Source organism: Macadamia integrifolia, chromosome 3, assembly GCF_013358625.1.
Source record: "Macadamia integrifolia cultivar HAES 741 chromosome 3, SCU_Mint_v3, whole genome shotgun sequence".
Lineage (NCBI taxonomy): Eukaryota > Viridiplantae > Streptophyta > Magnoliopsida > Proteales > Proteaceae > Macadamia > Macadamia integrifolia.
In genome coordinates, this window is record NC_056559.1 from 1077271 (window position 1) to 1104658 (window position 27388).

Genomic DNA, 27388 nt, shown 5'->3' on the forward strand with positions numbered 1-27388 from the left:
ACGAAGCAAGTAGTAATAAAAAAGAGACCTAGTTTTACTTATATCATGATAACTAGGTCAAACCAGGTAATAGATGCAGCAAGGAGGTGGCTGCACACCAGAAAAACAATACTGCTAGGTCGAAATCAGCAGCGATGATTTGTGCTCAGCCAATCGATGTGATTTAGACTTGCTCTGATACCATGTTGCAATATAAAAACCTTGTAACCAAAACCAGAAACCAGAAAAGAGAAGAAGAAGATAAGAGGAGAAGAAGAAGAAGAGAAGAAGAAGAGCCGATAGCAGTCCGAAAACAGAGCAGCCTGCTATCAGTCCAGAATAGGTCTGACCGCAGGTTATTATGTTGTATACATAGAGCATAAAACAAAAAACACAATTACAAAATAGCCCCTCACAAGGGGGGGGGGAACCCTAAAAACCAAGTATGAATCCTATAGGACCAAAAGGCCCCTATCGGGTTCTGAGATTAGCGCTAATCTCAACAAAAGGGAACAACAGATTTACTACCATGATATGGATAAGCGGAACAACAATGTTTAGCAAAAGTACATGGTTCATAATGAAATACATGAGAAGAAAAAGACGTAAATAAATGAGGTAATTGCTTCCTCATAACAACAAAAGATGGATGTCCCAAACGTTGATGCAAAAGCATCATAGAATCCATAGAGCTACTATCACTACGACCACATGCATAGGACTGTGCTGTAGTAAAAGAATATGATTGGGGCTCAAGGCGATAGAGTCCGCTCTCCTCACATCCACTGCCAATAATACTCTTCGTCACCAAATCCTAAAAAAGACAGTGGGAAGGGAAAAAAGTGATACAACAATTCAAAGACTTAGTCAAAGTACTCACAGACAAAAGGTTCAAGGTAAGGTTAGGGACATGGAGAACTGACTTAAGTGAAATAGAAGTAATGGGAATACTGCCTTTACCGGAAACCGGGGAAAGGGTACCATCAGTCACCCAAATCTTATCCTTACCTGAACAAATAGAGTAAGAATCATAATAGTGAGACGTACCAGTCATGTGGTCAGTGGCCCCAGAGTAAATAACTCATGACGGAGCTGTGGAAGGTGCAGATGAGGTGACATGCATAACAGAAGCTGAGGCATCCTGCGAGGTAGATGGACTATCAAGCTGAGACATGAATCGGCAGAGCACTGCAATATCATCACTAGAGAAGGAGCTGGTATTTGCCTGTGAGGGTCCTCAAGGACCAGTCTCTGTCACAGTAGCATGGGCTGTAGCCCCACCTCGGCGACTACCACATGTACTAGTAGACCCACCACGTGTACTAGGGCGGCCATGGAGCACCCACACCTACCCCGAGTGTGCCCAGGTTTCCCACAATGATCACATTGTCGGGGTCTCTCCTTGCCATCCCCACAGGAAGATCCTTGGCCTCGGCCGCCTCTATGCTAGTCTCTGTGATTGGTGAAAGAAAGAGCAGATCGCTTAAGTGGAGGAGTAGACTCCATAGTACTTCTTCTGGTCTCCTCACTCATAAGTAGCTGCACACCTCATCAAGAGATGGAAGGGGTGACCGTCCCAAAATCTGTATCCGGATTTTCTCATAATCCTAGTTCAACCCTCCTAGTAAGATTAGAACTCTCTCCTTTTCAAGGGACCTGTAGACCTTGGCTTCATCATCGGGATTAGATAATTGAAGGTCCCGATAATAATCATTCTCTTCCCAGAGTCCCACAAATGTGTTGTAATAGTCAGAGATAGTCTTGTTTCCCTGCTTCATAGAGAAAGCCTTTTGAAGGAGTTGATAGACCTTAATAGAGTCACCCACCCTATCATAGGTCTTAGAGACACTGTCCTAGATATCCTTAGCAGTTTCCTTTCGGATAAATCTCCTACCAATCTTAGGTTTCATGGAAAAAAGTAGCCAAGTCATAACAGTGGAATTCGCAGTTTCCCATTTATGATATTCTGGATTAGAGACAGCGAGACAACTAGAGCCTTGATAGTCCCATTAATATATCCAATTTCCCTCGACTCCTCAAGGATAACTTCATAGAGTCCAAGTAATTGGTGCTATCCAACTTGACTAGGGAAATTTGAGTGTTGGGGTTGTCAAAGACAATCTGGCTGGGATTAGTACTACTCGACCCAGATGAGGTGGCTTCCAAAGGTTCATTGAGGTCAGACATGGTGAGTGGATACTCCTAAACAACCACGGTTGGAGATCCAAAGCAAGGGGTAACACAATACCCAAATACTGTCTTCTCGAAACAAAAAAAAATTCCAGCAAGCAAAAACAAACTTGAAGCTTGAATGAGACCAATTTAATGCACTAGTAACTGTAGTACTTCATTCCAAAATCACCCATGCATTATAGGATAGGGTACATTCATAAAAAAACAACTCAAGAACACCATATAGGTCATTTCAGACTATAAAAGCATAAAACAGAGTACCAGCGATACCTGGCAGCAAGCTTGAAAATGAGTTGTGCTGTAACAACACCACAACTCCTGAACCGCAGCTTATGATGGCCAAACCAAGGTCCTTGGGTGACACATACAAGCCTAGCCCCATCTCCAACAGCCACTTGAGGAGAGAGAAAGAGAAACTCCAAGGAGGAGCTGGCGGTAATGTTGGACAAGGACCAAAAACGTGTTTTAGGCTCCAATGGCTCCTTGTAATGCTTCAATCTCCCTCTAAGAGTCTTCAAGATGCTTCTCAAGCTTCATTAGGTCACCTCGTTGAATTTCTTTACATACTATAGCCTTTATTGGACCCCTTTATTTTCTAGGGTTCCAAAAGAGACTCAAAGAATGAGAGGAAGAACTTTAGTCGACTCTCAAACTCCTAGCAGCTCTGATACCAAGTTGGAAGTTGAGAAGAGTAAGATTTGAGACCAAGGAGAAAGGAAGAAGAGAGGTAGAGAGGAGAGGGAGAGACGATGAGAGGAGAAAGAGAGAAATGAGAGCTTAACATGTGTGAGCTCTATTGCATATTCCTCCCTAGGGAGGTGAAAGGAAAATAAAAGGAAATACAAAATAGGACAACATAACATAAACATAGTTCCTAAAGTACCCCTATTATATACATTCTAACAACTCTATGGGTATTCTTAATCTCATTTAGAAAATTGTATCCAAACAAAAGGGCATCTGGGTAGACTGGATTCATTCCTACCTGCTCAAGCATCACTCCCTCTGGACTGTCCCAGTCCCTTCGGATAGTTCCTGGATCTGGAGGAAAATTCTCTCCCTCAGACCCTTGGCTCTCAATGCCATCTCCTTCTCCATAGGTAATGGCCAGGCCACCTCCTTGTGGATGGACCCCTGGCACCCAGCTGGTATCCTCTCCTCCCTTGTGCCTCCTTGATCCATTAATTCCTCTAGCATTCCTAAGTTAGCCCCTATTTCTTACATCCTGTCCCCTCTAGGCTGGTACCCCCTCCGCCACTTCCCCCCCTTCTCGGCCTCTGGTCCTCTCTCCCTCCCCTTCCTCCGGGTCATAGAGGTAGAGAAGATAAATGCATCTGGCTTCCCTCATCCAATGGGACATTCTCTTCTGCCTCCGCTTGGTCCTTTGTTTGGTCCTCAGGTCCTGTGGTTCTTTGGCATAACCTTATCTGGTTCAAAGGTCACATCCCTTGTCACAGCATGACTCTCTGGAGATGTCTCTCTAATTGTCTCCCAACCCAAGCTTTCCTCATTCACCGACATATCCCTGCCCCCCTCCTGCTGCCTTTGCCCTCATGATACTGAAGGCATCCCTCACCTCTTTTTTGACTGCCCCTTCTCCTCCGTCTGGAAGTTGGTTCTCATGAAATGCTGGCACTCCGCCATACCTATTCTCCCCTTTGACAGAGAATGGATTTGGATTGACATGACCTTTTCGGGACCCCATATCTGCGATACCATTGGAAAGTTTGCTTTCTTTGCTACCATAAACCACATCTAGATGGAGAGAAACATCCGTAGATGGTCTTCCAAATCCCGCTCCTTGGACAAGATTTGGAAACCCATCTACTTTGATGTCTCCAAAATCCATTCCCTTCACCATAAGCCTATTCCCGGGTCCTCCAAGAACCGACATATCATAGCCTCCTAGAATCTTTATGTTGACTTCATTCCCCATTCTTGACTCCCCTCTCCTGCTTGCTGCCCCCCCTTCCTTTTCTTTCGGCTACGTCTTTTTGGTTGCCTTTTGGTTCTACTCTTGCTGCAGTTCTAGCTTGGTTGTAATTTTCGTTTGTTTGATTTTGTTTCGCTTTGCCTTAGCCTAGCCTCCCCCCTATGAGGACCCTAAATTACCCACTCCACACTACTTGTACTATTGTTTTATTCCAAGAAGGGAGGAATATATAGGGGGGGAGGCTCGGCTAAGGCAAAGCCAAACAAAATCAAATTATGTTTAACATCTCTCTTTTTATGTCAAATGTTAAAGGGAGAAGCATGCACTAGCTTGTTTATTGTTAGTAAAATTTCATCTTTGTTGTTATTGAGTCAATCACTTAAAAGAATTGAACATAGTTGAGTGCTTTATTATGTTGAAAGTAGAGTCTTTGAAGGGACACATGATATTAATTCATAGGATAACCATAATCCCTTGATAGTATTATATCTGCAGTCTGAATCTATGCCTGCTTTTCTGTTGCTTCTGAATTATAGATTGAATCTTTTTCTTAGTGATTCTTTCTCCAGCTTGGTTTTCATATATTTTTGCTTATATTTTTGAAGGCACTTATTGCTTTGAAGAAAGGAACTCAATTAATCAAGTATAGTCGAAGAGGGAAGCCTAAGCTTTGCCCGTTCAGAGTTTCTGTCGTAAGTTCTACCTTCTTTCTTAGTTGAATTCATTTATGCTAATGAATCATGGATGCAATAGATTTCCTCTTCGAGATCATGTATTAAGATGCCAATGTATCATGGATCAAATTACGGATGTAAATGGATAGTCGAAAATCCGTATTCAATTCGTGTTTGTATCCTTTTAGGGAAATCCATCATAGTAGTCAAGGCGACAAGGTGACCCAAGGTGGTGGAGGGGTGTTTAAGAGCTTAGGTGACAAGGTGCCCGCCTAGGTGTCATAAGGCACCCAAGTGTTATTTTTTATTTTCCCTCTTTTCTAATATTAATTAGTATGTTACAAAATACCTTATATTGTCAAAAATCAACATTAAACCATATTAAGTCATCAAAAATCAATATTAAGCATGAAGTCATTAAAAATCAACATTAAGTCATTAAAAAAAAAAAATTTGGAGAAATGTTCTTGTTCTCAAATAATTTTGATTGGTTAAAGAATTTTATTTTTACATGAGACCTTTTGAATTAGGTAGAGCATAAAATCAGCTTCCAACAAGTCTAAGACTACTTAAATCTAAGTCGTAATGACAAAGTTATGTTCTGGTCAAACTTACTCAAGATTGTTGGCTTTGGTAAAGGGAGAGTGTATGGAGGGCTCCAATTTTTTATTTTTTATTTTTTTTACTGATAGTGGTATTGCCCATCAATTTGCTTGTGTAGGCACACCCTAACATAACGGGGGTAGCTTACCAAAAAAATCTCCATTTTATTGGAAGTGACTAAGAGCCTATTGTTAGGTACGTATGCCCATAAGAATTTTTGGTTTGATGCTCCCCTTACTACTGTCTTCTTGATGGATCACATGCTTTCTAGTATCCTTGGTTCATAGTAGTCAAAGTGCTAGGCTAACCAAGGCATCCGAGGGGAGTAAAAAATTAAGTTGACACCAACAAGGTGCCTAGGTGACCAAGACAACCAAAAAAAAAAAGTGGTCAGGACCGCTGTTAGCAAAAATGCATTTAAAACTTTGTAACACGTTTCGGTTTTTTACCATTTAAAATACGTTTTTTCGTATGCTTCCCAAAGATATGGGAAAAAACTGCATACGGCAAGCATTCCCATTCTAAACACGTTCCCATTTTTTTTTGTTTTTTTTTTTTTTAAGACTTGTTGAACATAATGTCTACTTAATTGACCAGTTCTCTCTCTCCCGAACTCTCATTGACCTGATTCTTTTGCCAACTTGAGGCTAACTCAATTATATTTCTCATGTTATCGCCTTCAACTCAATATCAATATATGGACCCCAAAATTGAGATACAAACTGATGCATTTGAAAGTGTTCCTAAAGTGATGACTGATGACTCCCAACTCAAACTGAATATACATCACTCCGAGAGTTTGTTGACTATGTTGACAACAACGAACGACATCATAACCAGGCCACATTGCTCAATAAGACTTTGGACATGTGTGGTGTATGAATTTAGAATTGGTGTTGGATGATATTCAATTATATATCTTAAAACTTATAATGAAAAATGAGATATATATGCATTAATGTTTGTTATTGTAGTTGTTTTAGGCATTAGATGTAGGTATTCATGTAATAATTCCTTAATTTGCATGAGTATACAACCGTTTTTTTTTTTGTCCCATTTGTTTGAAATCTACACGTTTAAAACCTGTACCGTCCATTTTCCGTCTTTTACCGTTCTCTGTTTTTTTTACCATTTATTTGACTGTATCATTCAAAATTTTTTACTGTTTAAAACTCGTACCATTTCTGTTTTTTTTTAATGTTCTCGTTTTTGCTAACTGTGATCAGGACGCCCAAGCGTTTCTGTGTGTACTATATGCTTCTTAACAAGTTTTATCAAACTAAATGTTTATCCTAAATCTTTTAATGTATTTTCCTTGGTTATGCCCTGTCGTTGAAAGATTATAAGTGCTACCACCCATCCTCCAAGAAGCGACTTCTCTCAAAAGATGTCACCTTCTTTGAGTTTGTGCCATTCTTTGGTTCCTATATGCTATTTCTTCAAGGAGAGCTTAGTGGAAGTGAAGAGGTTACTGCTGTTTTCCACCCCATTTAACCTTTGTATATTCCTCCCTTTCTTTTTTATATAAGCAAGCACAAGGATGTGGATGTTGCTGATATATTAGACCATCCTGGGGGAGCTGGTATCAAAGGGAAACCTAGCATTGAGAAGGTTGACAATAAGAAGGAGTTACTTGTATACACAAGAAGGGAAAGGAAGACCTGCCAATAATCCTCTTCGGATCCTTATCTCGAGCCTCACCTTTTCGAGTCAAGTAATACTCCTTTTCCTACTGAGTTAGATCTTCCCATTACTTTTTGGATAGGAACAAGAGCTTGTACTAGTCCGATAGCCAAGTTAGATTCCTATGATGCAATCTCTCCTATAGTTGTTGCTCTTTCCTTAGCTCCTATTTCCAAGAATGTCACTGAGGTTATGTCTAACCCAGAGTGGAAGAAAGCTATGAGTGAGGAAATGATGGCCATTGAGAAGAATTGCACTTGGGAGAAAGAAGAGGGTCCCGGTTGGATGTAGATGGGTCTAATCAATCAAGTACTGACTAGATGGCACTATTGAGAAATATCACACTAATAAGGCCAAATTATTAGCCAAAAGATGTAGTCAAGTGTACAGAATTAACTATCACGAGACATTTTCCCTAATGGCTAAATACATTTCGATAAATATCCTCTTATCATTAGCAGCCAATCGAGACTGACCACTATATCAATTGGATGTGAAGAATGCATTTCCTCTATAGTAATTTTGAAGAGAAAGTTTATATGCAGATCCCTCTAGGCTTCAAGTTTCCCTCAGTTGAAGGGAAAGTGTGTCATCTTAAGGAAACTCTATATGACCTCAAATTGGTCCCAAAAGGCTTGGTTTGAGATTTAGATGAAAAGAGTGAATATCCTCTAAGTCAAGCTGACCATACTCTATTTACCTGATGAGGTAATGATACCATCATGTCCATCATAGGCTTACAGTTCTAAGCGTCTGTGTAGATGACATTGATAGGAAATGACTGGGATATAAAGAGACTAAAGTCCTATCTCAATAATTTGAGATTGAGGACCTTGGACTCTTAAAATATTTCTTCAAGTGTTAAGGTCATAGAAGGGGATAATTACTGTCAAAGGAAGTTCGTGTTGGATTTTTTGAAGGAGACCAGATTGTTGGGATGTACACCGGCAGATTCACCTATTGACAAAATCACTAGTTAGATAAAGACTGTAACAACCCCTAATCGATTCAAGGAACTACTGAAGACTAGTGGGGAAGTTGATCTTTCATTGACTTGCCTTGATATTGCTTACGTTGTTGGGGTAGTAAGTCATTTATGTATGCTCCCATGAACGGGCATTTGGATGTTACATCGCATCCTCAGGTATTTGAAGTCTGGCCCAAGAAAAGGCTTGTTGTACACAAACACAACCATTTGAGGATTGAAGGCTACACTGATTCTGATTATGCAGGATTTTTTTTTTTTTTTTTTTTTTTTATAGATGATCTACATCAGGATATTGCACATTTGTAGGTGGTAACCTGGTTATATAGAAAAACAAAAAAAATTAATTGTGGTTAGACTAATTGCAAAGGCAGAATTTAGACTCATGTATGGTTCTAAATCTCGGGTTTAACCTTGTTCAAAACTAAAATTTAGGTCGAAATTTTTGAAACCTGGTCGAAACTAGTTTTTTCCCTTATACTATTACTGGAAATTTGGGCCAAAATGTTTGAAATTTCCAAAATACATGTTTTCTTTTCGAGTTGGTTCGAAACCATTGAAATGTGTAAAATTTCGGTCGAAGTTTTCGAGATTTAGAACTATGGAGCCATAACCCATGGAGTCTGCGAGCTTCTATGGTTGAAAAGATTATTTTAATAATTGGGGTTTATTACTAAGGGCTCCATATACTTGTATTGTGAAAAAACAAGGCTTCTATAAGTATTGCTCACAATCTTATGCAAGACAACCGAATAAAGAACATTGAGGTTGACAGGTATGTCATTAAATAAAACAATAACTCTAGCTACATCTGCACTCATTTTGTGAAGACATGAGACCATTTGGAAAACATCTTCACCAAAGGGATTATCTCTCTTTAGTTCAATACCCTCTTAAGCAAGTTGGGCATGTATTCTCCCACTTGAGGCATAGTGTTAGAGGTCATGTAGTAATTAGTAAAAATATTATGGTGACTTCGTTGAATAATCTTGTCTATTTACCTCCCTATGTATTTGATGGATTTGGGGGAATGAGACTTGTCTCACTTAGATATAGGCCCAGCTTTATTTATAAGAGATGTTACAAACCTAAGATTTGTAACCAGTAACTTGAGAGAGTAAGAGAAGAGAGAAAGAGATTGAGAGAGAAAAAGAAAAGAGAGACTGCAAGAGGGGAGCAGCCGAGCGTATTTCCCAGTCCCCCCTACCATCAATATTTGTTAACACCCAAAGTAGTACAATCAAATTAGGAAACTAAGTCCTTGTGCCACAAGCAAGATAAAATAAGAAGTCTTTCCTAGTTAGTAAGTAGAGATCTATTCTAACTAGGGAAAGAAATAAACTAAAGGAAGGAAGTAAAACTCATCGACTGTAGGGACACTCCCCATATCGTGGTACATAGCTTAACACTCCCCCTCAAGTTGGAGTATACATATATCAAAAGAAAACTTCTAGCTTGGACCAACAAAAATAGAAAGTTAAACATAACACCGGTCTTAAGTAGTAGTGGTAGACGCCAATGAGCATAGAAAGAACTGGTCTAGCCCAGGGTTTTGGTCCAACAAGGATTGGAAATAAAATTAGTATTTACTTAGTATTTTATTTCATGCCTTTTATTTTCTAGATTTGAATGTAAGGGTTAGGATTTATTTCCTTGCATTGGTTTCCTTTTATAGTTGTTTCCTAGTTTAGACTAGTTTCCATTTCAGTTAAGTTTCTAATTTTATGTTCCTATTTTCCTATATATAGGCTGTAACCGATGGAAGACTTAGAGTGATTTTGATTATTGAATGAAGATGTTGAGTTTGTGCACTAGTGAAGTGTGTGATTCCCCTCCTTCCCCTTCTCTACTCTGATTTCCCCTTTCTTCCCTAGGGTTCTCCATCAACTTGGTATCAGAGCCAAAGATCCCCATTCCCCTTCTTCCTTCCATCTTCTTCTTCCCTTCCCCCTTTCTCTGTTTCGGTCTTACAGAAACTGTGAACAAAAAAAATAAAAAAATAAAAAAAAATAAAAAATAAAAAAAAAATCGAATCTGTCTTTTTTGGATAGAATCGACCGCTCTATCTCACCATGTCCCCCCTTCTTTCTCTCGACTTCCTTCCATCAAAACCCTTCTCTAGGGTTCCACCAGCAAAAAAAAAAAGAAAAAGAGAAGCTACAGAAAAGAGAACAGAGAACAGAAGACAGAAAATAAAAAAGAAGACGGAAGAAGAAGAAGAGAAAGAAGAACAGAAGAAGAAAGAATAGAAGACAGAAGAAGAAAGAAGAAAAGAAGAAGAGAAGTTGAAGAGAGTGAGAGGCGACACTGATACCTGGTTCAAAGCTCTCGCTACAGCTAACCCTCCACAACAGCGCCTCCTTCCATCGCACCTCCTCTCGAAGTTGACCTTCCTGGAACTTCATTGCCGTCCACGGCTCCTCCAAAGTGCTACTGTTTTCCTCGATCTGCTATCGCTGGAGAACCTGCTGATAAGCCATCGCTGCTGGTTCCCATCTCCAAAAGGAAGTCTCTTCTCCTTTTGTCGGTACCCTTATTTCCTACCTACGACTCCCTCTTTTGAGTCTTTCTTTTTATTTTCCTATTCTGCCCTTCCACTTTTCTCTTTTTCCTTTTATCCTAAATCTATTTCTGATTTTATTTCTAATTTCCAAGTTTAACCTTCACTTATATGATCAATGATTAACACTTAGTTTCTCATTGAAGTTCATCTATTTACAATTCTGTCATCCCTTAAAAAAAGAAAAAAAAAAGAGTTATTTACCCATTCTACCATTGCTCTTTAAACCCCCTTTATTTACTATCTTGTCATCATACTTGAGTGTAATCTTGCCTATCTCCACCATGGTAGCCAATAGTGAAGTTGTTCAACAGCTGAACTCTTATAAAGGAGAAACTGATGAGAAAATTGATGCCCTCATTACCATTGTCGCCTCTCTTAAGACAATGATGGAATCTATGCAAATTTCTGTTGATCGATTGGTGGCTACAGATTGGGGAAAGAGTCTCATCCAGTCTGGGGATTCTTTCAACACCACTCCACAGGATCTGTCACTACCACTGCCACCACCACCACTACATTATACACCACCACCACGACCTCCACCTCTACCACCATATGGAACTGGTCGATATGATGGAGCGGAACGAGCAGCAAAATTGGATGTTTTTGATTTTTAGGGAGATAACAATCCAGAATTGTACCTTGACTGGATTCACAGCTTAGAGACATTCTTCAGATGGTATCGGTTAACTGAGGCCCGAAAGATCCTATTTACAAAGGCTAAATTGAAAGGCACGGCCCAAGTCTGGTGGGTCAAGCAACGGCAACAAAACCGAACCCGAGGCATTGATTTAGTCACTACTTGAGCTAAAATGCATGAAGTCATGAACCAGAGATTCTTGCCTTCTAATTGCAAGCAATGCATGCATCTCAGGTTTGCACAGTTGAAACAGGAGAATTTGACCGTTGAAGAATATATTTGCGAGATTTTATTATTTGGCCACTCGTTCTGATTTTGAGTGGGATGAAGTATTAGTGTCACAATTTCGCAATGGTCTGCACCCTCAACTTAGTGCTACCCTTGCAGCTAGTCGACTACCTACCATGGAAAACGCCGGGCAAGTAGCGTATCAGGTTGAGGAAAGTCTGAAACGCCCATACAATCAGAGAAATTTTACAGATACTTTTCCTCGAGGTACTAGTTCCATCCTGTAACAACCTCCTACACAAAAAAGGTCATTTAGCAAACCACAGGCTAGTGCTACATCTATGGCCTCTTCACGACCTAGTTGGCCATATTCTCCACCTCGACATGTTTCTGAAATGTCATCTTCACGACCTACTCGTCTATACTGACCCCCTCGACGTGGTTCAGATAAACCTTCTGATGCAACAAAATTTACAGTTCGGTGCTACTCATACAATGGATTTGGACATATCAGTGCTGAATGTCCCAGTTGTTTGGTTGCTTTTATTGATAAGGATTCTCCTATACCATATATTCCCGAAGAGTAACTTGGTTCTGACACAGTTAATTTAAGAGAAGAGTGTGCACCAGGTGAAGTCAATGACATTCTCAGTGATGAAAATCGACATCCTTTTATGTCATTCGTCATATGTTGACCACTCAGAAAGCCACTAACAATAAAGATTGGCGCCGTAGTAGTATTTTCCAGACTCGTGTGAAGTGCAATGACCAGTTGTTAACTTTGGTCATTAATGGAGGTAGTTGCACTAATGTTATCTTTAAAGACGCAATTCGTAAGATGGGATTGAAGACAGAGCCACATCCAAATCCCTACAAGGTTGTTTGGGTGAACAACAATAATCTCAAAATCACAGATAAGTGTTTGGTCACATATTCTATCGGTGGATTTAAGGATACAGTCCAATGTGACGTCCTCCCTCTGAAGGTGTGCCATATCCTTCTTGGTCGACCTTGGTTATTTGACAAGAAAGTATAGCATTGTGGCTATGCCAATACCTATGCTTTCAAGCATGCCAACAAGACTATGAAGTTTCATCCTGCCAAAAATCTCCCTGAAATTAAGCTTAAGAAGATGGTGGCATCATTCCTCATTCAGCATATTCCTTCAGACGGTCTCCTCAGTCCTTTTCTTTTCAGAGGAGGAGAGTTGATGCAGATACGGCTACCCTTACCTGGTTGGACTAGCATGACCGGCTTTGGAAGCCAAGAGCCAAGAAGAACCGGTCCAGCCCAGGGTTTTGGTCCAACAAGGGTTGGAAATAAAATTAGCAGTTACTTAGTATTTTATTTCATGCCATTTATTTTCTAGATTTGAATGTAGGAGTTTGGATTTATTTCCTTGCATTGGTTTCCTTTTATGGTTGTTTCCTAGTTTAGGCTAGGTTCCATTTCAGTTAAGTTTCTAATTTGATGTTCCTATTTTCCTATATATAGGCTGTAACCAATGGAAGACCTAGAGTGATTTCGATTATTGAATGAAGATGTTGAGTTTGTGCACTAGTGAAGTGTGTGATTCCCCTCCTTCCCCCTCTCTACTATGATTTCCCCTTTCCTCTATAAGGTTCTCCATTACCTATATTATAACACTCCCCCTCGAGTTGGTCTTGTAAAATCGCACATGCCCAACTTGGAGAAGAAAATGAAAAAGTTTACCACAAAGACCTTCAGTAAAAACATCGGCCGGCTGGTCTACAGATTTCACAAATGGGACACAAATGGTGATCAATTCCAACATGTTTAGTACAATTGTATTAAACAGGGTTGTGAGCGATGCTAATAGCAGATTTGCTATCACAATAGAGCTTCATTGGAAGAGTGATCGGCACTCCAAGTTCCTCAAAAAGACTATTCAGCACTTGACCTAGCCATCGTGGACTATTACTTGTTACACTATGTGACTAAGTTCCCACCAACAAAGTTTTTTAACAAGTGGTAAACCTACAATCATCAGGACGACCAACCCAGTCAGTATATGTAAAAGTCTCAACCTGAAGATGGCCATGAGGAGAAAATAAGATCCCGTTTCATTAATTTATGAAATACATCTTTCAGGGTTTCTGCAGGAAGGATGGCTTCTCCTCTCACCGAGGGTCCTTCTCCCCTAGCCCTCCCCCTGTCTCCCTCACTTCCTAACTCCCTTCCCTCGCCCCCTAATGCCTAGAATTCTCCCTTCAAGCACTCCATTTCTCTTCCTGTGGATGGAATGCCACTTCAGTTTATCTCCCCTACCTCGATGGGGGACTCGCTACTTGCCAGCTGCCCCGCAGTGTTCTCGACTCCGAAGCTGATCGCTGGTCCTCATCCATTATCGGCCACTTCCTGAGACCCCCTTTTCACCTGGTGAAGATGTCCTTGATGAAACAATAGAGACCTGCTGGCACCGTTGAAACCTTTCTGTTGGATCATGGCTTCTTCCTTTTCAAATTCTCTGATGAGAGTGATCGAACTCGCTGTTTAGAAGGGGGCCCTTGGTTAATTGGTCGAAAACCCATTTTCCTCTGCCACTGGAATCGCCGTCTCCTGCTCAATCGAGTTGACTACTCAACTATCCCTCTTTGGATCACTCTGCCTGGCCTTCCTCTCCAATTTTGGTGCTCTAAAGGCTTGGGTAGAATTGGATCAGTCCTTGGTACGCCCTTTTGCTAATATGCTAGAACTAATTGCAAGGACAGACTTGCGTATGCCAGGATCTGTGTGGAAGTCTCAGCTGCTGTTGCTCTTCCATCCTCCATCGATGTTCAGGATGGTGATGCTCCTCCATTACAGCAACCCATCAGTTATGACTGGAAACCTCCCCAATGTGTCCGTTGCTGTGTTTTTGGTCATGATACCACTGCCTGCCAACCTAACCCTTTAAGCCTGACTACTGATGACGAAAATCTGTTTCATCCTTTGGGGATTTCTTCCATTCGTGATCGATCTCTCATGTCAAACTCTGATCGTTGCCCTTTCCAACCTCCTCCGACGAGAGGTAAGAGACTTTCTAGGTGTCAGAATATAGTTCAGGCCTCCAAACCTGATTGTCTCCATCAACCAGCCATCAACGGTCATTGTTGACCCTTTACCCACTGGTCTAAACCGTTTCTCGATCCTCGAGTCTGAGACGGAAGATGGTGAAGTCCCTATCGCCTCGGCTTCTGTTGTTATCCCATCGATCGAGACTCTGGTGGATCCTGCATCCTCCGATAGCTCCTCTGAAGCATCCTCCTCTGATGAAGAAGACTCCTCATCGGACTTGTTGTCTGACAGTTCCTCCTCATCCTCTGAGGGCTCTGGAGAAGATCCCATGGCTCCTAACTCCTCTAGTACCAGCGCCCTTCCTATGGCAGATAGTGTTTTGCATGAAAAGATCCCCCCTTTTGTTGATACCCCTTCTGCCAGATGTCCCTTGGAGTTTGGCCTCATGTCTGAAGCTACTTATCCAACTCGGCATGTTAATCATTCCCTCTTGGGCCCTCCTGCTTTTGGTCGGTGTACAACTGTTGGGCCAGGCCCACATCACCTGCCACCTGTTGATCCAACCGTCTCTACCACTCTTGAGCCCACTTCGGAGCCCACTTTTGAGCCCACCACCTTAGCCACCCATATCACCTCAGCCCGTACCACCTCTCTTGATCACAACTCCACTTTGAGCACCTCTTCCCAAACCAGACCCGACTCCTTGGATCCGATCCAAAATCCCTTTTCGAACCCGTCTTCTTCACCTGCCATTTCTGGTTTGAAGAAAGCCTCTGTTTCGACCAAGAAACCCAAGCGGCCTCCCCCCTCCAAACCTTCCGCTGTCTCAACCTCTTTAGCTGTCTCCCCCCCTCCAGAGCCTATTAGAGGCGAAGAAGCTCTGCCCTTCTGCTCCCCCTGCCTGCTCCGCCTCTTCGGAGCGTGAGTCGCCCTCTCTCTGATTCTCTGATGTCTCAAGGCCTTGTTTGGAATCTCAGGGGGCTTAACTCCTTTGCGAAACAAGCCGTTGTCCGCCTCCTCATTAAAGAAACCAAGCCAGCCTTTTGTTACTTGCTTGAAACTCACATTAAAAATCCCTCCATCTCCCGTATCGTCTCATCCATCACCCCTAGTTGGTCCTATATCTCAAACTATTCCCACCACTTAAATGGTCGCACTTGTATTATCTGGGATCCTGCAAAAATCTCAATTTCCCCTTTCTCTGAAACCTCCCAACTCCTTCACTTCTCCATTTCAGACCTCTCTAGTAGTATATCCCTCCTGTTCACTGCCATCTATGCCTCCAACCGTTTGCTTGACAGAGACTTGCTCTGGAATGATCTTCGCAACTTAGCCTCCAAGGTTGGTTCTCATCCCTGGGGTATTGGTGGTGACTTCAACATGGTCCAATTCTCCCATGAAAAACAAGGGGGTGGTCGTCTAAACCCTTCCAATTTGGATGAGTTTAATGACTGCATTGGAGACATTGGAGTTGCAGACCTTCGCTGGTCTGGTCTAAAATTCACTTGGAATAACAAAAGATCCGGATCCTCCAGAATAGCTTGTAAACTGGATAGGATGTTTGTCAATGAAGCCTGGCTCACCTCTTGTCCCTCCTCCCTCCTCCCATGCCAATTTTGACCCTCCTTCCGCTTCTGATCACAGCCCCATTTTCATCCAAATTCATCCATACACCTCCTTTGGTTCAAAGCCCTTCAAATTTTTTGACATGTGGGCTTTCCATCCAAACTTCTTATCAGTTGTCCAAACCACTTAGCTCAAGCCTATCCAAGCTCACTCCTCCCCTCTTATTGCTTTGGCTAGGAAGTTAAGAAATGTCAAAACGGATCTTAAGCTTTGGAATACTAACACCTTTGGGAACATATCCTCTCTTTTTGCTGATTGCAAGCAAAAGGCTTTCTTCCATTCAGGTTTAACTTCAGAGCGACCATCTAAATTCCTCTTTGGCTGTGGAAGAAAAATTGGAAACTGCAAAGCTATTAAATCTTTTGTCCCAAGAAGAGAGCTTCTTAAGACAAAAGTCGAGAATCACTTGGTTGGAGCTTGGAGATTCCAATTCATCATATTTTCACCAATCCTTAAAGGCCAGAAACAACTTTAATTCCATCTCCAAGCTTACCTCCCCCGATGGTACCCTGATCTCCAAAGTGGATGAGATAAAAGAGTTAGCAGTGAACCACTTCAAGCATCTGTTCAACCTTGATCTCCCTATGGCTCCCTCTATCCAAGATGATCTCTTCAACAAGTTTGTCAGCCCTGACATGTCCCATATGCTTTAGTCTATGCCCTCAAATGAAGAGATCAATGCTGCTATCCTCTCTCACAAAGCAAACAAAGCCCTGGGCCCTGATGGTTTTAGCATGGGATTCTTCAAATCTACCTGGGATATCATCAAAGAGGATCTGATTAAAGCAGTCAAAAGTTTCTTCTACAATCCAAGTCAGATCAAGGGCATCAGCCACACTTTTCTTTGCCTCATCCCCAAGCATGAGGGTGCTATCACTATGAATGACTTCAGGCCAATTTCTCTTTGCAATCTCATTTACAAGTTCATTGCTAAGATTCTAGCCAACAGACTCAAGAAAGTAATTGATTCCCTTGTTAGTGACAATCAATCAGCTTTCATCCCGGGAAGAAGCATAGGAGACAACATTCTGTTATGTCATGAGATTGTAAGAGGTTTTGATAGGAAGGGCCATCCCCCAGCTGCTCTCATGAAGATTGACATCCACAAGGCATTCGATTCTTTGAGATGGGACTTTATCATTTCTGCTATCAGCAAGTTGGGATCCCCACCCCCATATTCACAAACTGGATTTTTCACTGCATTGCCTCCCCAAAATTTTTATCTTGGTTAATGGCAGCTCTGCAGGGTTTTTCTCTTCCACAACAAGAATTAGGCAGGGGTGCCCTCTTTCGCCTTATTTATTTTGCCTTGCTATGGAAGTCCTCTCCAGAAGTCTACAAGTTGCCTTGGATCAAAATCTCATCGCCCCCCTCCATAAGTGCAAAGCCCTAAAGCACACTCACATCGCATTTGCAGATGACTTGATGATATTTTCTAAAGATGATGCCCATCTATTGATTCTATTATGCTTTGCCTGGATCTGTTTGCTTCGATGTCTGGTCTCCGCATCAATCCAAGAAAATCTCTCATCTTCCTCTCTGGGATCTCGGATGCAGTAAAGGACTCCTTTCTGGAGAAAACGGGTTTTGAGTTGGGGTCTCTTCCTATCAAGTATTTGGGGCTTCCTCTAATTCCAACAAGGCTCACGGCCCATCACTTTGCTCCTATATTGGATCTCATCAGGAAACGGCTTCAATTATGGAAAGGCAAGCTCTTTTCCTGGGCGTCTTGAACTCATAAGATATGTACTCCAAGCTTCCTACATTTACTGGTCTAGTATTTATGGGTTACCCAAATCCATATCTTCAAAATTGGAGTCCATCTCTGCTGCCTTCCTTTGGAAAGGTTGGAAAGGAAAAGAATCCACAAGATTTCTCCGGCCTATAAGCTGGGCAGCAGTTTGCCTTCCTAAAAATGAAGGGGGATTGGGTATGGGGAGCATAAAGGATGTCAATTATGCGGGCATTCTTAAATTGATTTGGAAAGTGGTCTCCAAGAGGAAAAGTATCTGGGTGGATTGGTTGTACTCTAAAACCCTCAAGAATGACACTTTCTGGACTATTCGCCCTCCTTCTGATGCTTCATGGGTTTGACGCAAAATGATTTCCCTCAAAACCTTGGCCTCTAGAGCCATTTCTTCTCGGGTAGGAGATGGATCATCCACTTACCTATGGCTCGACCCTTGGCACCCTGTGGGGATTCTATCTCATGTTCTCAGTGCTCGGAGCATATATAGTGTTGGTTTTCCAAGGCTTGCTAAGGTTGACGACATAATATCTCTTGGATCTTAGTCCCCCCCCTCCACTAGTTCTGCTTTGCAGATGGAAGAATTTTGGGATACTTTGCCTCAGCTCCCCCCTCCTGACCTCTCAAGGTGTGACACTCTGCTTTGGAACCATTCCCCTTCTGGGATCTTCAATGCTAAAGCTACTTGGGACTATGTCCGCTCTCGAAGCCCTCCCTCCCCCTGGCACAATCTAATCTGGTTTAAGCATCACATTCCTAGACAAAGCTTCATGGCTTGGAGTGTCTTCACAAAGTGCCTGCCCACTCAAGCCTTCCTCAGCCTCCGAAGGATCCCTGTCTCCCCGAGTTGCTATCTTTGTGGAACTGAGCTGGAGGGCATTGATCATCTATTCTTTGCTTGCCCTATTGCTCACTCCATTTGGAGCCTAGTCCTCTCCAAATGTTGGCCTTCTTCGAGAAGAATCCTCCCTTTCCACAGAGAATGGATCTGGATGGATATGACATTCCAGGGAAAGACCATTTGTGACTTGGTGGGCAAGCTAGCCTTTTGTGCAACCATTAACCAGATCTGGATGGAGAGAAATCATAGAAAATGGACCTCCAACTCTCAGCCTCTTGGAAAGATTTGGAGCTTCATCTTTTTTGACATCAAAGCTAAGATCTCAAAAGCTTCCCTCACTTGTCCCCCTTTCCCTAGAAATGATCATATTATAACTTCCTGGGAGCTTTTTAGTTATGTATCTAGGCCCTTGGATTCTCATTGAGATCCTATTTTGTCTTCTTTCTCCTCCTTCCCCTTCTTAGGGGCTTGTATATTCTCTCCTTTTCTCCTTTGGTATGAATTAAATTATTCACCCAAAAAAAAAGATCCCGTTTCTTGGAGAGGGCTGTAAGTAGCGAAAACTATAGTGGAGTGAATCCATATTAAAGGAATAGGGATCATACATAAATTGGCTCGCTAAAATAACAACCATGGTAATATCTGATCGAGTGTGGGAGAGATAAATAAGTCACCCAATTATCCGTTGATAACTACCCTTATCAACCAGATCGCCCACTTTACTAGAAATGTGAGTATTAGCCTCCAGAGGTGTGTTAGAAGGTTTGCACCCTAGCATGCCAACTTTAGATAATATACTTCCTTTGACAAAGAAAAATACCCTTGGTTACCTAGCCACTCTATGCCAATAAAATAACAAAGCTGCCCCAAGTTATTAATCTCAAATTCGGTGCCCATAAACTTCTTGAGACGAGAGATTTCATCGGTGTCATCCCTTGGAACAACTATGTCATCCACTTACACGATAAGAATTGCAATATTGTCACCTAATTTCTTGATAAAAAGGGTGTGATTACATTGCTTTGAGTATACCCCACAGATATCATGGCTTTGTGGAAGCCACCAAACTAGGCACGAGGAGATTGTTTAAGACCATACAAAACTCTTTTGATTTTACAGACCTTACCCTTTGTTTGACTACTACTAAATCTAGGATGGATGTCTATGTACACCTCTTCTTCTGTTTCACTATAAATAAAGGCATTCTTTCACATCTAGCTGTTGCAATTCCCATCTAAGGTTTGCAGCACAAGAGAGGATAACTCAAATAGCATTCATCTTTGCTACTAGAGCAAAGGTTTTCCTAGGTAATCTATCCCATATATCTAAGTAAATTCTTTGGCAACAAGTCTGGCTTTGTAATGATCCACTGTACCATTAGTCTTCTGCTTCTCAACTAAGACCTATATGCAACCAATAGTCTTCTTATGAGGAGGAAGACTAACAGGATCCCATGTACTATTCTTCTTAAGTGCCTACATTTCCTCAACCATAGCAGCTTTCCATCTTTGATCGATTAAAGATTCTTACTAATTTTGAGGAAGAAACTCAAAAGACAAAATGGTACGATATGAAGGAGATAAAGAAGAGTGAGAAACAAACATAGAAATGGGATGTCGAGTACAAGTTATAGGTTCTTTACTATTAAGTTTGTCTCGAATTCTTGACCCGTTTTGAAGATTGACCCGCTCTGACATATTTTGGTGGCGACCTGAATGGGAAGTTTTCTGAGATATGTGATGGAAGCAGAGGGGTATGGTTCGACCCGCGACTTGTAGGAGTATATATAATGTACTGTCGTCTTGTTGAGCAAGTCATTGTAATTTAGGGGTTTTTCGAGCTAGGGTTTCAGGGCGAGTTTTCTTACCGCTGCTTAAGTGTAATCTCTCTTCTACAAAGTGAAACACCTTCTTCTTGGCCTGAGGACGTAGCACACCACATTGGTGTGTGAACCTCATTAAATCTTTGTGCATTGTGCGGATCTTTCTTTATTTATTTACGTATTAGTTAGTGTTTGCTTTAACATTTACGAACTGCTATAGGTTAGTCAAAAGATGGATCATTACCAAAAGGAACTGACAGATGACCAGGATCAACAGCATGCAACTATTGGCTAGGTAGAGTTAGTGTTGTGGTGGTTGTTGTTGCTTGTGTTGCTTGCGGAGAATTTAAACTTTTGAGGTGGTGACCACACATCTCCATCACCAGACTTCTCTTGAGTAGATGTAGGCTTCTCCCTCTGAACCACGGTTTCCTGAGTGGCATCCCCGGGGGGGGGGGGGGGGAGAATAACAAGGGGCACATCTTCCCAATGATCTGAATGCTCCCCCTGAAGATGTGGCGCACCATAATAAGCAGCAGACTCATGAAAAGTCACATCCGTGGTCACAAACCAGAGATGGGTTGGTGGATGATAGCACATGTACTCCTTCTGAGTGGCAGAGCATCAAAGGAAGATGCACTTTAGACTCTGAGGGTTAAGTTTCCCATGTGGGTGGTGATTGCATGCATAACATGCACAACCAAACACCTTGGGCACAATAAAGACATAGTTCTCCTGAAGAACACTGAGGGGAGACCGAAAATGCAACACTAGAGAAGGCATCCTATTAATCAAGTAGGAAGCAGTGAGGACTGCCTCACTCCAATACTAAAAGGGGAACTTACATGTCCAACATCGGGGAGCTGGCGACTTCCAAGATAATGACGATTCTTTCATTTGGTCACACCATTTTGAGTAGGTGTGTCAACACAACTAGTCTAGTGTAGGATTCCCTTTGCACCAAGATACGCTTAAAAGGCACCATCAATATTTTCCCTACCATTATCACTTCGAAATACCTTAACTGTTGCCTGAAACTGTGTCTGAATCATGCTATGAAAATGCTTAAGCAATGATAAGCCTCACTTTTATAACACATCAAATATATCTAAAGTCGTTTTAGAACAGCTATCAATGTACATAATAAACCATCGACAACTGGTAAACAGATACAAAATGAAATGGACCCCAAATATTAGAGTGGATTAAAGTAAAGGAACATCACTTTTTTTTTGGGTGAATTAATAAATGCATTAAAAACAGTGGGAGGGATAATATAAAAACCCTATAATGGTAAAGTCCAGAAAAGACAACATCCAAAGCCCAGTGGGCTTGAGTAGTAAAAGGCATGTTATAAAAGACACAAAGCCCACATGAGCTTAAAATAAAAGAGCCAAAAAGCCCAACAACTTAAAATTCTAAAGCCCATATGGGCTGAACAAGGATCAAGAAGCCCAAAGTAGGAGGAGGAGCAAACAAGGAAATTTTAGGTAGGGTTCCACCAAACCCTACCATCGTATCTCATCACTTCAACTTCCAAGCCGCTAACACATGAATCAGAGCTCCGCCAAAAAAAGGCAGGCACGACTGTGGGATGTGGGCCTTGCGGAAGTGACAGCCTCAAGATAGGGTGCCGGCCTTGCAGAGGGCATTGGCAGAGTGGCTGTTAGTCGATAATGGCTGGTAACCTTACAGGTTGCAAGCCTTACAAGTAACTTGCTAAGAAAGCACCAGAGCAAACGATTCGATCATGGTTCAAGGTTTCCACCGATGCCGTTGAAATTCCCACATTTCAATGGTATCCCAAGACTCTGATACCAAATACCATGTGACTTTAAAAGTCACTGGTTTTGACCATATGAAATGTGGGAATTTTCGATTGGACCAATGGGTTCGATCCTTTTGGTTGAACCAACCTTTATAAAACCTTCTTAAATGGGAAACCAAGCCTTTCTATTTTGAAATTTCGTTCCTTTCCCTCTATTTCTTCTTTGTGAAGTGGGAAACTTGGGAAAACATTCAAGATTTTGCTCTTGTGCAATCAAATCTTCATTTTAAGCTTGGATCTTGCACATTAATAGTAAATCTAACTAAAGAAGGGACTGGAACCGCCTAGGCATTTAGAGGAGCGGCTACGACATCTGTAGTGGTACGCAGCTAGTGAACTGGAACCGCCTAGACACTCTAGCTGGAATTGAGTGTTGATTGTTGAATGTTGAATGTTGACTATTGACTATTGACTATTGACTATTGACTATTGACTATTGACTACTGATTATTGACTATTGAGTGTTGAATGTTGAGTATTGAGTATTGAGTGTTGAGTATTGATTATTGAGTATTGAGTATTGAGTATTGAGTTTTGAGTTTTGAGTGTTCAGTATTGATTGTTGAGACTTGGGACTTTAGACTTGAGTGATAACTCACATTTATGTAATATTACTATTTAATTTGGATCCTTTACATTATGTTTTATTTGTTTTAAACTTTCAACCATGTATTTAACCTTTTAGTTAGTAACTTATATATGAACTTATGTAGTATAGTTTCAGTATTAACAAACTTTGGTTAACACCACAAGTATGACTAGATATTTTTTCCATGAAACTAATTATGTGAATGGATTAGAAATGTCTAAAATATGGTGTACACAAAAAATCAGGGAAAAAAAAAACACATTTGGGGTTGAAACCAAAGTTTTCACCAAACCGGTAAAATTTCCTTGGTTTCCTCGAAATTTCTCAGATTTCGACTGAAATTTTGGTCTCCCCAAGGATTGAAACCCAATATTTTGGAACTTGGATTTGATTAGGGAGGAAACTTGAGAAGACGTTTGATCTGCCAGGGATAAGAAGAGAGCATGGCTTGGCCAGCGGCACAAAGACACACCAGAACTATTCAGCGACTCAAGGATGAGCGGCTATAGGCCCAACGAGCGTCGGCGGAGTAGGGAGGAGGAGCAACGAATCAATCTGGGAGCAAGTCAGAGCAGCGGTTAGCCGGAGACATAAAGCCTAACCCGAGGAGGACCCAGGCAATCCATCAAAGACCACTAGAGCTGCAGCAAGGCCACGCCTGAAGCTCAAGTTACACCAGATCTGTGTCAAGATGGAGAGGAAGGACTGGGGAGACACAAGGGGTGGATCACGACCTCCCGAACATGTGAGACCGAAGAAGAAGAAGAAAAAAGTTGAGAAGGAGAGGGTGAAGAAGAAAAGAAAGGAGAGCAGAGGATGAGAGGGAGAGGGAGAGGACGAGAGAAGAAGAAGGATGAGAGAGGAGGGGAGCAGCCCGCGTGAGGCCAGGCTGTTCCAAGCAGTGGCCAGATTTGGTTTCTCCTGGAGTTCTCAAAGCAACAGGTTCTTTTAATGGAATTTTAGTTGCAGGATCAATAGAAGCAACAGCAGTTTTATTATTCAAACTGGGATAAATAGTACGAGTTTGTTTAGCCAAAACACAGGCTTCACAAAAGGAAATCACTCAAAAAGCATTTTTCAAATAAAGAGGAAAAAATCTAGTTAAGGTCTCTAATGGAGGGTGAACCAATTGACGATGCCATGAAAGTAACTCAGGTAAAGGAGCTGATGCAAAGTCTGCCTGAAGTGCTGATGAAGAACTTGGAACCGAAGAGAGACCAGCCTCAAGTAGATATAACCCACCTTGCACTCTTACCACAACCAATCGTTTTCCTTGTCACCAGATCCTGAAACACATAGTAAGGAGGATAAAAAGTAACTTTACAATTAAGATTAGCTGTTAAACTACCAATGGATGAGAGATTTGTTGACAAATCAGGAACATGTAAGACGGAGGATAAAGACAGCATGGGGGAACATTGAACAGAACTTTCCCAGAGAGGGGGGAAAGATTTCCATCAGCAGCCGTTTCTCAAAAATAATGTAATCTTACATGTTATCTCAAGTTAGTAAATATAACTATATAAGGCCCCAAGTGTTTATTGCGTATGTTTCTCTTTCTCTTCTTATTCCTCTTCTTCTTCTTCTTTCCCCTCTCGCTTTCCATTCTCTTTTTTCTCGTAATTTTTCCTTCATTACTTGGAACTAGTGTTGGGATTGTTGTGTATAAGTTGCTCCTAGTGTTCCTACTCATGCTAGAGGTGATCATTTATGTGTAGGTGGATGGTTCTAGCACTCGCTTTATACTTTGTTGGCTTAGTTATTTGTATCTATATCTTGAGAAATTAGGTTTCTTGTATCCATGCATGATTCATTAATACCTCCCACCTGTGTGGTTGAATCTGATTTGTTCATTACGAAATCTGCCATCTTCAACCTGTTTGGTGGGAGTACTTAGTTATTCATTTATTGGTACGTTATGCTTAATGGATTCTAATGATCTAATGACAGGATGAAACAACATTGATCTGGTACTCACATGGAGAAGAAAGGAGTCTTAAATTATCTTCTGTTTCTCGTATTATCCCTGGACAGAGAACTGTAAGTTGAGCCCATGGACTTGAGCCTGCTTTTGCACTCTTTATTTTTAATCTTATGTTTCCATGCACTTAGACATGAGATGGATTGTAAATTAATGATTTTCGTTTCAGTTATTTCTGGTTTACAATTTGTAATAATAGAGGACATTCATTTGGTTCATTTGTTGTTGATTCAACAGGCTGTATTTCGGAGATATTTTCGCCCTGACAAGGATTATTTATCATTCTCTCTTCTATATAACAATGGTGCAAGAACTCTTGATCTGGTTTGTGGAACAAATCCATTAATGTTCATTTTCATTTGTATGTCAGACGTTGAATTTGTTAGTTTGATCTCTCCAGGATTTAGTTTGTTATAATATAATGATTACTTTTAACTGTTTGTATACCACAGATATGCAAAGATAAAGATGAGACAGAAACATGGTTTGCTGGCCTTAAGGCATTACTTTCTAAAGGCCAATATAGTAGACATACCAGGAGTGAAAGTTCTGATGTGAGTTCTTTTTATCTTCAATATATTTCTTGTTCTATTATATATGTTCTGCTGTTCTACAGCATCATTTGGCAATGTATTGCTATCTCCAGCTGTTCACTTGTGCCATTGGTAATTAGAGTGCCAATTCCTGTTGGGAACCATGGAAGCTGATATATTTAATAAATCTTAGAAGACAAAGCAAGCACCAAAAGGGATATATTCATTGCAAATTTGCCCATCGGAGTCTGAGGTTGCAGTAGATACAGTAGTTACTCCAAACATGATGATAATAAGAAGTCAACAAAAATATGGAAGAAATACCAGATCTTCAAAACCATCTGTCAAAAAAGGCCAATACTTGGATCGAACTGACCAATAAGGGTGGTGAAGAACTCCAAATTATGTCTGATTTTGATGAAGAAGTGGAGAAATGGTCCAATTAGGGTTTTAAGAGAAAACCCTAAAAATCTTCAAAGAAGAGGATCTCACACACAACATTGGGAGACTGGGTCACAAGGCTGGTCGAACTCCTCCATAGGGGTGAGGAAGATATCCTCCAAATCTCAATCTATTCTGAGGAGTGGAACCCTAAAATTGATGGAGACAGGGTTTTGGAGCGAGAAAAACCCTGGTTTCTTGAAATTGCAGATGAAGGAGCTTCAATCTTGCAGGTTGATCTTGTAGGTAATGATAAATTCTTTCCAGGTTGCTGTACTTGATCTTCAATGGGTGGAAATCTGTTCTTAGAAGTAGGAAAAACCAAATTCCAAAGGAGAAGAAGACTAAAAAATCGCAAATAGGTAAGAACCGTAATTTTTCAAGGTTTTTTTTTGGTTTAGAACATTGAGGTGATGTGTGGCACAACAACTAAATTCATATGAATTACCTCATTAGTGCTGTCCTATGGGTAGTTGGGAAGGCAAAAGTGGGAGAAGATGAAGGCTTGTGAAGAAGATGGAAGATGAGAGAGGAAGGGCTTGCGATTTTAGAAGAAGAGAAGAAAAGTGGCTGGAAAAAAAACTGGATCAGAAACTTAGCTTTGATACCATGTTAACAAAAAGATGGCGAGAATGCTTCAGTGATTTGATTGATCACACAAGCTCTTTATTTATAATATGCAAAATAGAGTCATGATAGAAGTACAGGACAAAAAAAAAACCAAATTACAAGTATACCCCCCCATCCACCGGCCCCACTTTAAAAGGGTCGGTGGAGGGGGGAAGTCCAAATGTGCCCCTGCGGGACACTTAACCCCTATTCGATTGAGTTCTCATTCTTCCCTAAACCATCACATCTCAACAATATTGACCCTAAAGAGACTTGAGCCAAACTGAAGTCTGTATATGGGACTCCAAGGCCATTGCTCCCTTAGTAACACCTGGAAAAGCAGCTTAATAATGTCGGCAACAAATTTCAGCAAAATAAGTTAGATGCACCATGTCTTCTAAAAAGGTTCGAGATCTCGATCTCGACACAAGTTTCACTGGGCATAATTTTTTTTGCCCGGTCATCTCGGTGGTTGGTTTCAGTGGTAATATTGGATTTTTAGCCTTTGAAACTTGTCAATTTAACTTATTATAGGCCTCTAAACATAGTAGAAACCTCAGTTTCTTTAAAATCAAACCTACATGGTACTTTGATTTCAGACCCTAGGTAGGTAGTCTTCTGACCCTTCACCCTAAGCTATTCCAAAATAAAAACAAAAAACTTTTGACCACATTTCTATGAAAAAAATGGTTTTGAGAAGTTATTTTAACCTAAAACTGTTCTTGAGAAGAACAGGATCTCCAAAGGTAGATGATGAGATGATGAAGTGATAATCTCCAATCTCCAAGTGTTGAAGTTGTTAATCTACACTGTATATGAGAGGTTTGATGAGAAAAGCCACTAAAAGCTCACTTTTTCTTCACAGCAGGGCG

The 27388-nt window shown here is 41.1% G+C and overlaps 1 protein-coding gene across 1 annotated transcript in view; it reads left to right on the plus strand.

Moving 5' to 3' along the window:
* Positions 1-27388, plus strand: part of LOC122073632 (PH, RCC1 and FYVE domains-containing protein 1-like) — a 67057-nt gene that overhangs the window by 31087 nt on the left and 8582 nt on the right. Inside the window, exons 2-5 of the mRNA XM_042638240.1 lie at positions 4711-4797; positions 24903-24992; positions 25171-25257; positions 25386-25487. Coding sequence (XP_042494174.1) covers positions 4711-4797; positions 24903-24992; positions 25171-25257; positions 25386-25487 — 366 coding nt within the window. The remainder of the gene's footprint in view (positions 1-4710; positions 4798-24902; positions 24993-25170; positions 25258-25385; positions 25488-27388) is intronic.